The sequence below is a fragment of the Zonotrichia albicollis genome, chromosome 3, assembly GCF_047830755.1.
Source record: "Zonotrichia albicollis isolate bZonAlb1 chromosome 3, bZonAlb1.hap1, whole genome shotgun sequence".
In the NCBI taxonomy this organism is placed as follows: Eukaryota; Metazoa; Chordata; class Aves; order Passeriformes; family Passerellidae; genus Zonotrichia; species Zonotrichia albicollis.
In genome coordinates, this window is record NC_133821.1 from 33,112,096 (window position 1) to 33,125,038 (window position 12,943).

General features: G+C 38.1%; 1 protein-coding gene across 2 annotated transcripts in view; it reads right to left on the reverse strand.

The window, feature by feature from the left end:
• RPS6KC1 (ribosomal protein S6 kinase C1) overlaps positions 1–12,943 on the reverse strand; it is an 85,356-nt gene that overhangs the window by 70,471 nt on the left and 1,942 nt on the right. Inside the window, exons 2-3 of one of the 2 annotated variants that reach the window (XM_005483019.4) lie at positions 9,756–9,791; positions 5,417–5,537 (exon numbers count right to left, since the gene is read on the reverse strand). In XM_005483019.4, coding sequence (XP_005483076.1) covers positions 5,417–5,537; positions 9,756–9,791 — 157 coding nt within the window. Of the gene's footprint in view, positions 1–5,416; positions 5,538–8,512; positions 8,532–9,755; positions 9,792–12,943 lie in introns of those variants that run through there. The other variant, XM_074537104.1, reaches the window with a different exon arrangement.

Here is a 12,943-nt window from a genome sequence, read left to right on the forward strand (position 1 = left end):
ATTAGGACTCTTGGCTCATTACATGCAAAACTGGACGTCATGGAAAGAAAACAACTTCCCTCAGCAAAGCACAGCAGCATGAGCCAGCTAAATGAATCTACAAATTCACACAAACGCTGTTATAATGCAGTTGGAAATCAGTGGTGTAGAAGTAAACACCTAACAATACCAAAACCAGAGAACTTTTGCAAGAAAAAAATTCTGTAAGATGTTTTTCCTCGTTTCTCAACAATCTCTCCCTGTTTCATTTAATCAAGCTCAATAAAAACAAAGTTTGCTTATTTACATCTTCTCAGTATCTCCACTGGGCACCAGCTAGGGCCCATCAGGGCCAGCCCTGTCAGGCTGGCCAGTGTGCACTCACTGATTGCCAGGCAGCTGCAAACCTCACCGGTATGAGCTGAGCCTGCCTGGCCCCCAGCAGCACCAAAACACTGCCATTTCACAGACTTTGCACAAGTATAACTACATCTGCAACCACCTTCACTCTCAAATTTAGCTGGTATTAGCCACATCAGTAAGAGGTTCGACTTTCTAAAGGCACAATAACACAAGCCTTAGTTTCTCAGGACACTGAGCTAAAAAAATAGAAATAGATGTTAGAGCAGAGCTGCTGAAATATTAGTCACTGTCGCATTTTCCAGCCCATTAGCATCATGATAGCATCAGGAAAACTGCTTCTAGAACTAGAGGGCTTTAGGGGAAGGAAGAACATTATTTAGTACTGGTTCAGTTCACAGACCTCCTGGCATCTTGCTGGCAGTTTAATTCCCAGGCAGCTCTGCCCACCTCCTTCCTCCTTTTCCTTTTTTTGCACTCTCAAGCAATGTTGTATTGCTCAACCCTTTCATTGTCACTCTTCTCAAGGAAATGCTCAAAGGTGCTTATGCAGCCAGCTGACTCTTCCAACATTTCTATCAGGATGTCATTCTGCATCTAAATCAACATTATTTCTGCTAGTCTTTACAATTCTCAGACATATACAGCCTTCATTATAGGGATCACATCTTTCTGATATTTTTTTAAGAAGTGTCAATTACAACTTCAGCATATAACACAGTTCTTACTCCTCCAGCGATGATCCATTCAACATTTCCTATTTACATAAGAACCAAATGTAAGTTCCCCTTAAAAGAATCCACAATGAATTTTGTGGAGCAGACCTGAACAACTAAACACCCAGCAAAGTGTGTGTTCATGTTTCAGTCAGCTTCTCACAAGACTTCCTACTGTACACGGCACCAAATTCATAAACACATTACCTCATTCAGTGTCTTCAAATACAATGAGCACCCTTATGTGAGCTTTATAATGGAAATCATCTTTCTGACTCACTGCTAGCAAGTTATCAATATCTGGGGAGGTTTTGTTTCTTTTTTGGTGGGTTGGGGGGGTGTACTATTTTTTTTACACTAGAGTACATTTCTGCAATTGCTAGACACCATACATGCAGATTTACCCATATTTTGATAAAATGCCATGAATGGTCAAGATATGGAAATACTTACAAGTGTCCAACAACAACAAAATAGAAGTAGCTTGAAAGTATTGAAAAAAATTAAGTTAATGCATACTAGGATGGTACAGTAGTTATGTCCCAGATAGAGGTATCATAATTTTAGCAGCTGGATATGATAGAACATTATATATTTCCATGATCAAGTTCACTGAGGTTTTTCCTATAAAACAAGTGAAAAATGTTCAAGTGAAGTACAGAGAGAGATGATTTCTTTCTCCCATCCATAGGATTTCTCTGCTTTGACACAAGCAGCTCTACTACAACAACATAAAAACACACACAATTTGTGGCAAGTCTTCAGTTGCATCAAATACAGAAGCACAGCATGACACATTTGTTTTTTAATACATGTCAGTTCTCCACACCATCTCCTGAAACTCTGAATGCTGAACTGGAGATACTCCTCAGCTTTAACAATTCTACTTCAACTAAATTCAACTGTCAGAGCCACCAATGCCCATTTTGCAAACTGCACCCTCTGCAAACAATAGGTACATACATTATTTAAAGCACAGGCATCCAAAAAAACCACAACCAATCAAAACAAAACAAAAAAAGGACAAAAAAATCACGGAAAAACCCCCCACCAGTTGCCAACAATTCTACTCACAAGTTTAATTAGAAACTAGTCTAAAAGCTGCAACAATTGTAACATTGCCACAGGGAAGCAATACTACAGAAATGGTCCATCAAAGCAGCATGGAAACAAAAGATCTTGAGAGAGATGGACCTTGCAGGTCATCACTAACAGAATGAGACTAAAAACGAGTTTTTCAAAACCTTGTTATCTATAAAGATTGTATTTTTCCTCTAGTACCAAAAAACCCTCAGGATTCTTATTTTAAATTAAAATAAATCATATGGCAGCTACTACGTGCAGAATTGCAATGGAAGGATGCACAATAAAATTTTATATTGTAAATACAAAAATAATTCTTAAATTGGAGAGTCAGATAGGGCTGTTCCTTTCAGATATGTACCAATCATTTAAAATTTGCTTTTACATTACTCCACTTTTCTGTATTCTTCTGTGTCTCAGCTTCATCTAAATGTAGGGGGGTTTGTTTTCATTTAGTTTTAATTCCAAAGAGCTTTTTAATAAATAACTGCATTGAATGTCTCTGTGTATATCCTTCTCTCACAAATACATTTCTGTCACTTTTGTTCACTAAATACAATAGAAGGATGTTTTTCAGAACGGATTTCACTCAATTCTTCCCTTGCTTATAGTGTTAGTGTAAAAACAGTTAATTTGCATTTATAGCAATTTTAAATTATTTAAGACATTATTTAAGACACCTATACTCTCTTCCACCCTGATTTTGTTTTACCCCTCCCCTATTCTCCCCTATGAATAGCTATCATATCTTCTATCTGAAGTTAAATTATGCTCTGCAAATACTAGCTTTGTAAATAATTTGTTCAGTGAGAACTCTACTCTGTAAATCAGATTTAAAATAATCTCAGAATGAAACTAATACTACATGCTTTATTTAACAATTATTGCCCACGCTCTGACATAGCACCAAAACTTACCCCACTTCCAACTTCTTAAATAAGCAAAAATAAAATTACATGAAACTTGGATACAATTTGGCTGATGTGGAATACAATTTAAACCAGGAATTTCACCTAGCTCTATGCAGAGAGCCACAAAATCTACATCAGAATTCAGCTTCATAGATGCAGGCCAGCAAATGTGAGACACACTGGATGCTAAAATATACCAATCTGAGCCACACAGAAAATTTGGGAAAATAGCCTCTGGATGACTGCCCAACACTGCTAAAAAATGCCACACAAAGAAAACCTGCAAAAAGCAGCACTAGATGTGCACCAAAAAACACCAAATACTGTCTGGGTGCTGAAACGTGCACAACACATCCAAACCATGCAAAAACATATATGGCAATAAACACAAAAACCAGACACAACACATGGAAACTGCAAATACACATAAAGCATGCCCTAGAGGTGTGGTAAAAAAGTGCCAAACAAGCTCAACGCTAAAAATGCTAAAAATGTGGGAGGGGAAAAAAAAGGATGTGGTAGCAGAATGCAAAAGAAAAAAAAAGGCAAATCCATGCTGAAGTGTGCTGTATGTTTAAAAAAACACCAAAACATATCCAAAACACATGGCAATGGAAAGCAACACTGCAGCAATGCCTAAGAAACAAAAGACTATTTTTTATAAGTGCAAAAACTTAGCAAAGAAAGAGCATGTTGGAAATTCATGCCAAAAGACTCCAAACATACTGGACACCTGAAATACCACTGCAGTAATGCCAAACATACTGGGGTAACAATGTAAGAACCAAAATCCACCCCAAAAAACACACAGAAATCCCAGACCAGAAACAAGAGCATGTGGCAGATGCATTTTAAAAAATGCCAAACATCCTGGACACTAAACCCCATACAAGGTGCATAGAGAAACCATGAACACAAATGAATGCTAATTAAAAAACAAAACAAAACTAAGAAAAAAGCCACCAAACTAAACCAACTTGTAAACACCATAAAAAGGATTTAATAAGCCCAAAATGCCTTGGGCTCTGAAAAGGATTTAATAAACCCAAAATACAACTCAGAAACTGAAAACCTCACTAAAAAGGATCTGGTGGATGCAAGCCAAAAAAAACCACCAAACAAGTTCAAAGATTAAAAACCATTAAAATGCCTAATTGTAAATAAATACACATGGCAAAATCATGCTAAAAAGGTCCAGCAAATATACTGGATACACAGAAAAAATTCCACTGGATAACTCATAAAATAACACACTGAAAAATCATACTGTGTATGTATGCAAAAAGAACTCACTAAAGAAATCCTGGACAGAAATAACATCTTAGCCATGCCCGAGGGACCAAAACCACACCTAAAAACAGTCCATACTGGAAACCTTTAAGCCCAAAAGCACATTAGAAACAAAAAAGCTCATGCAAAACCAAACCAAATGTGTAAACAAATGTCAAACACTTTTTGGACACTTTCAAAATACAACTTTAAATTTTTTGGGAAAAAGGTTTCAAAAGCAGGTGGTAAATGTACACCAATAGCAACAATCAGCAACACTTTAGAAATGCCTCAGAAACACTCACAGAGCATGCAGAACACGCAGAAAAGATATCAAACATGCTGAACACACTAACAATTGTTGAAAAACACTTAAAACACAGTGGATATTGTGTGATATATATGTACAGCAAAAACATAGCTCCAGTTTGTGCTGAACATGAAGAACATACACTAAAAAAAAGTGATTCTATAAATACAACACTGCCAAAAAAAGTGTGGTAGATGGAATTCCATGCACTCACACCACTTCACTGGGAGTCCATCTACAGCTCATTCATGAGGACATACACATCAGGATGGAGTTAAGACCTGTAAGAGCTAATTCCTTTTTGTCACTTGTTTCTCTGGCAGATTGTTTTGGTGAAATATGTAAAACTGATCTCAAAAGGCTAGCTAGATAAAACTGACAACTGCAATCAAATTGCCATACTGTTTTTTTTTTTCTGTAACAACCATTTAACACCTTAATACAGCTCATCACTAAAAATCAGACAGCTCATATATGAAATGGTTTTTTTTGCTGTTCAAGTGCTGCTCACAAAGCTAATATAGAATTTATGCTCCTGAAAACAGGGAATGTATGTTGTAAAGATACAGAATATATACATCAATAAATATGTCAGCAACTATGTCTAACTTGGAGGCAAGGACATAAACTCTTATACATTACAAAAATAAATAAAAGCATCAATTTATGATACCAGCACACCTATAAGTAGGAAAAGCACCATTTTTCATCTAGCTACAAAACAAGATGCATTTATAGATATTGAGTTATCAAAGAATTTCAGCAGGTCAGGAAGAATTCATGCTTACCAAACACTATTGCTTTGGCAAAAGGTGGAAAGAGCTCTGTGTGTCTGCATAGGTTTTTATGAATTTGCCAAAGATCTTTGTGCAGTTTCTTAAAGTCACTGTATCTCTTCCAAACGATTATCTGAAGCAGAGAAACCAGAGAGAAGCATTAGTGAGGTTCATTGTTCATATTACATCACACCACAAATCTACTGGGTTAATAACATCAGACCACTAACTCCAGCAAATTCGTTTAATAAAAACATACAGTCTGAACTGCCAAGTGTAACAAGCATAAAAAAGGTCATTATCTGTCCCCAACCCACATTGTGGCTAACAACATCTCAGTGCATAGAGAAAAGCTGAGTAAAAGCTGAAAGGAGGGCAAAGGCAGCACTGCTTCAGTCATTCTCAGATCCAGACCTACACAGGGAGCCAGTAAGAGAGAAGAAAATGCTGAACAGGAGTTTTGCACTATCCAACATTCAACAGCACACTGTGCCTGGTGCAGCTGCAGGTGTGGAGAAGAGACAACAGCAAAAGAGAAAACCAGGGAAGAGAAATCCCAATACAAGCAAGGGATTTTTAGGGACACTATATTGAGCATCCAGGACTAGAAAACAGCTCCTAAATTGTGTATGTAAAGAGGGGACCAGATGTAAATGCTAGCCTCCATCTTCAACGTTTTTTTGTAATAACACCAAAAAAAACCCCACAGTTTGTTCCTTTTGTAATCTAGGCAAAAAACTCCATTTTAGGAATATAAAGATCAGCTATTCCTGATCCCTCTTTTCCAGAAAGTAGTCATCTCTCAGTCAGGTATCTACTTTATCCTTCTTCCATCCCATTCTTTCTATTCAAGAAAGGAGGAGAACCCAGTAGGAAAATCAAACCAATGAAAGAAGTAAACAATAACATTTACACTTGACTGCTACTGGATTTGTTATCAGGATGAAAAGATATTAACACAGGTTTTTTTATATCCTGACCTCATTTTTGGTCATACTCACTAAGCCGTCACAATAAACCTCAACACTGATGTAAAGTGATTAAAGTAGAACAGAAGGGAAAAAAACAAGGAGAGTGCATGCATTCAGCAGTTGACTCCACAGCTGCACCAGCCAAATATCTCAATTAACTTAATACAACTAACCACAACTTTAAATATTCCACAATATTTCTGAATGATTTACCAGGTTGCCTTCTCATGAGCCATCATAATTGAGTAAGTTGAATGTATTTTCAAGCAAACCAGATTTAGAGCTAAGCAAAAGGTTTCAATTTAGAACATTTTTGTGTTGTTTCTTTGGTTTTTTTTAATACTGCAATCAGAGGCCTTCTAAGTTTCAGCAGATGCAAGTCCTACCTCCAGAACAATGTAGATATAAAGTAAGAGGATCGTCAACAGTGGACATGCCAAAGCTTTAGTGTGGCGACACGTTAACCACCTTATAAATTTAGCTATATTGGAACCACCAGTCCTGATTTTGACTCCCTTATTGGCACACATTTTCATTACTTAATTACAGCTGGTACTCCTCACACACAAGTGAGGAATCTCAAGAAGGCAAACCAGTCATTTTGCTATCAGAAATAATATTTTTTCAATGCTGTACTTTTATCTAATCCAATAACCAGAGAGTGCATGATTAGCACTTCTTGAGCAGTGTGCATATAGAACACAAAATTGCTTAAGATGGTGAATTCTTTAAACATTGAGTTACTGTATTGTCAGTACTTGGAAACAACATGAAAAGCTGCCAGAATATAAGAGCATGAGATTTCATTCCACTAAAAAAGCATCATTTTTCACTGCTACAATAAATGTCCCTAAGTAACTTGCATAGCAAAAGCAGCCAAGGTTATCCTAAAACCTTCCAGAAGCTCATGGAAAACATGCCTTTGCATGCATGTGGCCCAGCAAAGTTAGCAAAGTTCTACCATCCTCACTAGACATTAGAGCTGGAGGAAGGACACACTGTACTTTGAGGCCCAATGAAGCACAGCAAGTGTATCATAAAACATATGTTAGACTTGTAATGCAATAAGGTGCTTGTCATGGTGAGAGCCAGTAGATCTCTATTAACTCATGCAACTCATCTGTTCCACAATGAATAAGCTTTTCTCCTAAATGAAAAGGAAAAAAAGAACCACAGGACTACCCCAGATGCAATTGCCTTACACACCACATTGCCACCATCAGTCCCCAGAAGCAAGGACATTAAAGTTAGGTCCGCTGGCCTTTCTCCATCTGCTATCCCCACACAAAACTTCACATTGATCTATTGCATTCTTTCAAGAGGAAAGCCCTCACAAGGTTCTCTTCCTTCCTGCCCCAACAACAACAGCTGGGATTACCCTGAGCTCTAACTGGCTGCAGTAGCAGAGATTTGTATCCCAAAGGGCAGCCAAAAGATGTGACAGAAAACTGGCAAGTGGAGTTGAGGTCACAGCACTCAGCCTTACGAGCAGCTGCACATATGTAAAGAATGCATTCACATCACAGCAGTGGCACTAAGGGACACCTGGAGGAGGAGGCAGGCACAGCTCACTGGTCCTACATGGATGTGAGAAGCAGGCTGCATGAGACATCCTAAAGCCATGAGGTGGTCTTGTGCACAAAAATTCCCATTTAATTCCTCATTGACCATTCTGGAAAACTGAGGTAAATTTATTTTCAGTAGGAGCAGGTTAAGGGCATATTCTTTTTCTTCCAAAGGCTGCCCACAATTCTTTTTTTTACTGTAAGAGGCCATGTAACAGAAAAGCTCTCAACATATGAGGGTTTCTGACTACAATTCCCCCTTATGTCAACTACCATTTAGGATATTCCTTGCAATAACCAATTATTTTCAGATAATGCTTATAACAGATTCACCCTGCATCTAACATGCTATCACATGCAGAACAATTAATAAGGTACAATGCAGGGTGGAAAAGGACAACTATTAAAAGTTCATCTCATATTTATGTCCTCTTATTGTCGAGAGCATGTGAAACTCTGCATGGGTAACCTATAGCCACTAATCAAAGCAACAACTAAAAGATATGGTTTTGCTATTGTGTCAAAACTACTTAACACATATTCATGCAATACTCTAGCTGAAAGACACTTACAATATATTTTTCTGATGAATGGACTCATCAACAGCTCTTATAAAGTGCTTTTCCTCACAAATGAAGATTAGGGTAATGGCAGAATGTGCTCATGGATAGGTTCAATTCAGGAGTCTCCCTGGAAAAGGTGAACATCAAGCTACAAACTACAGTAATGCAGTTCTAAACTAGATCCATGATCATCTCTGATTCTGATAGGTTATTTTAACCTTTTAGAGATTTAAAAAAAATGCAAAAAGTACCAATGCTCATGCTTGCCTGATTCTCAAGATTTCAAAGAAGGATGCAGTAAAGGGATGTTAAATGTATTAATGATGCAATGATGCAATGAATTCAGTTATGAGCTCTTCTTACATCAATTATGCAGGTTCTCCTCAGCTGTAGTAAGAGACTGCACCAGAAACTGAATATATGCATGTGTTACACAGTGTCTGAAAAACCATAAGGGGAAGATTTTGCAGGTACGTAGTATAATAGTAACCATGTCAAGTCATTAGTCCAGGAAAAAATCAAAGCGGGGGAGGGGGGAGATTTCTTAATTAAAAAGAAAAAAAACCTACAATGCACATACATGTGGTGTGTTTTTCTCTCTCAATAAATGACTGCTGTGACAGAATTTTGAGGTATTTAAGATGCACAAGAATAGATCAGACCCTTATTCATGGACTCGTCAGAAGAGGCAAACAAGTAGTTTTAAAGTTTTGTCAAAGGAAAAATACTAAAGGAGCTTCAGAGAGATAGGCATAACATTTATGACTTGCAGTCTAATCTCTCTCAACAACTCCTAGACTCCTCCATTCTCCCTCTTCACTAACAGACAGTAGTGGTGTAGGCTTTTCAGTGAAGCATTGTTAAAGAGGAAAAGAGTACCTACAGCTGAGACCTAAGACTTGAATTGTGGACTGGTCTCTAATTTTACCAGTAGGAGTTAAGTAACCATCAATTTACCAATTCCAGCCCCAAGAAAAGAGCTTGTAAAGTTATCAAAGCAGTTTTGTCATCAAAAGACACTTTAGTCCCTAAGACTTTGTTTCAAGTCACCATTCATCACTGAGGGATGAAATGCATCGTGTTATACTAGCTATTGTTTTTAACTATGAAAGCTAAAAACAAATGGAAACATACAACAATTGTTGATTCAATTACAAGGACAAAACACACAGAAACTGTTAAATTACATCAAAGATGCTTCAAAAGGCATAGTTTGATTCATAAAGACATTTGCACAAGTTTAAAATGTTACCTCCTGGACATCCTCTGGATTTTTTCTTGAAACAATCTGAAAGGCAAAACAAAAATGAAACCATGTAAGTCCTTGGATTTTCAGTTTGGAAGTTAAAGAGTAACATACAATGATTTGTTGCTGAAGAGAAAAGTCTGGAAAAAGGTAAACAGCTGCATGGTCCTTTGCACTCAGGAAGTTTTGATTTAGTTTTAGAGAAGTCAAATACCCAAAGACAACACAGTGAGGGATTTCAGCAGCAGTCAGTTGTGATCACACATAAAGACAGACGTACATTCTAGGCAGAATGGCACAAAAGGCGTCTCTCAAAACAAAGCTACACTGAGCACATCTCCTATCATCTTTCCAGTCTCTTCCTATTAATTCATATTATGGCCACATTATTCCCAATAAGAAGAACTCACTAAGGCTACTTGGCTTAATATAAGCTGCAAATAACCTCACTGAGAATGTGAGGATTTGTATTTACTAAGACAGTATTTCCACTTTACTTACAATCACCAGAGCGCAAACACCTCTGACTATCCTGGCGTATTTGTTTCTCCTTAAAAACTCTTGGCGAAATTAATTATAAATTACTAAGTCCAGGGGAAAATTGCAGTGAAAATCAGGCTTGGCTGCACACCATAAAAAAGCCTGTATTTCATCAAGATATTTTTTCTTCTTTAAATAAATATTGATCACAAAAGCCTTTGTAATCCAAGTTTTGCTCTGGTCCTATAAAGAGCAGTAAGAGCATATCCCCACAAACACACAAACCAATCAGACACATCTTTAATTCATAACTGCAATTATCTTGTGCAAGTCAGTATATCCTTCATCATAAGAGCCAAAGCTGTTTAACAAAATAATTAGTCTATTGTTAGCTAAAGCAAAATAGGGCATTCCTAATGCAACTGGGACTGTCCCCAGCGCCACACCCCGGAATAATTGATGCCCTGAGGAGGTGATGCGTGCAGGGAAGCGCAGGGAGCCCACGGCACTGGCACCCCAGAGACTCACACCGTCCCACCGCTCCGCAGGCACCACGCAGCTGCTGCTGAGATGGAAGCCACCGAATCCACACTCTCCTCTTGCTAAGTGACAATAGCACACCTCTTACATCTCCCACAAACTCAGCTCTCCTCCTCACTTCCATCTTGCAAGAATCCTTGCCAAAGCCTCCCAGATTTTGTACCATCCATTTACTACAGCCCAGCCGCTCATCTCTCACACATTTTGGAGGAGACAAGATGGAAAAGAGAAGTGTTTCCTTCTCTAGAAATCTCCCAAAAGACCTGAAACGTTTTCCTTCACAGCTCCATGTTCTCTCTCTCACCTTGCACACCAAAGTCCTCTTCTTCCAGCGTAGTCTACATTGATAAAACCCTTCTCAACTTTTCCTCACTCTTGAGTAATCTAACATTTGGCAGCTTTACCAAATGTTAACCTTGGTGGCTCTTGCTCTTTCATTCACTACCAGGCAGTTTATAAGAACAATTGGTGAAAAATCCTAACCTCCTTTTCTAATAGCTGGCGTATTTGATGCAAGGAGTCTGTAGAGCTGGGGGAAGAAAATATCAGAGGCATGGCTACACATCACAGAGAACACCAAAGGGCAGACACCAACTGCTCTGCTTTGCAGTTCACCTTTAGTTAAAGCCTTGCAACAGTTTTGGCAGCTAGGGAAGTTACCAGATGGGCAGAAGGAGACCCAGAGAGATGAGTAATTACACAGCCAGTTAGTACGAATCTGGAATAAAACCCAGAGGCCCTGTTTCACACTTGTTCTTATGTTACACCGCCTTCTATATCTCCCAGCCATGCCAACTTTAAGTCAGTATGTAATAATTTATGTGTTGTCCTACTTTGTTCTTCATATCCTTTTCTGAAGGTCAATCTCACAAGAGGTCTGCCCCTTCCTCCCAATCTATAGTCAACCTAGACACTTGGCAAAGATGACCCAAACTCCTAAATTTTCCATGTACTTTTTTTAATCCTTCCCGAAGGATCAATGCAGTCAGTTCCTTCTGCAAATCTGTAACACAAGCCTATTTACACATCTATAACCTATTTTCAAAAATATCATCAGGAAACCCACCAATGAGCTAAGCAATGTGTAATTACTGCACCAGACTCCGGAAACAGAGATCCTACAAGGACCCTCAACATCGAGAAAAGTATTTCAGATTATCCCATTCTTCATCTGACCTGCAGGTATCCAACATAACTCATTAGAACTTTAATTATCATTAATGATTTTAATCTTCCAAATTCTCTAAACTTTTATTAGTGGCCTATATTTTCAGGTACTGTTAAAGAACACTCCTCATCACAACTTGCTAATATCTATCTGTTTCTTTGCATTTGGAAATGGGTATTGAAAAGCTAATATTCATTTAAACTTGTCTGCATTTAAAATTATGCTACAGTTTATGAGAAAATACATATTCTTTGCTATATATACTATATACTTTGCTAATATACTATACCTTTAAGAAAAAAGCTGCAATAATGATATTAGCACAGACTGCATGGGTAGTTATGCGTTGGGCCAGATGTTTAGGACACACTAAGACAAGTGCTTTCTTATCCACGATTATTTATCTACACTACTTAGAAACAGAAAGTTTCTTTAACTTCATTTCACAAAGGATTCTCTCACATACTGCACGAAGGAGCCACAAATCTCCACTCACACATCCTGACTACCCTAGATCTCAGCCAGAATGATATTCAACACAACAGGAAGGTCCACCTCACTTCTTTCCTGGCGGTCCCCCAAAGTTGCTGAGCTGATGCTCAGCAAATACAGCTGGAGTGCTGTGATATCAACCATGGAGCCAGATCACCACAGGAACAGGAGGAAAGAAACAGAAAGGGTACTTGATATGTACACTGAATCCTTTTTAAATCATTTTATTCAATTTCCCAAATCCTCACTTCAAGTACTACACAACAGATTACCAGACAGAGCCCTGCTGAAAAAAAGTTATTCATATTTCTGCACTTGGGAGTCCAAAGCATCCTTTACTGAAAAAAAAGGAAATAATTTTTCCCTTTGGCGATTTTAGCTATCAAAACACTGTAAAAAACTAATGATCTCTGGTTCAGTCAGTTGAATTTGGACAGCTCACAGACTGACCAGCTTCTTGCTCTGAGCTAAATCATGCACACCAGCTGATTCTGCACTGTCTCACTTGGAAAGG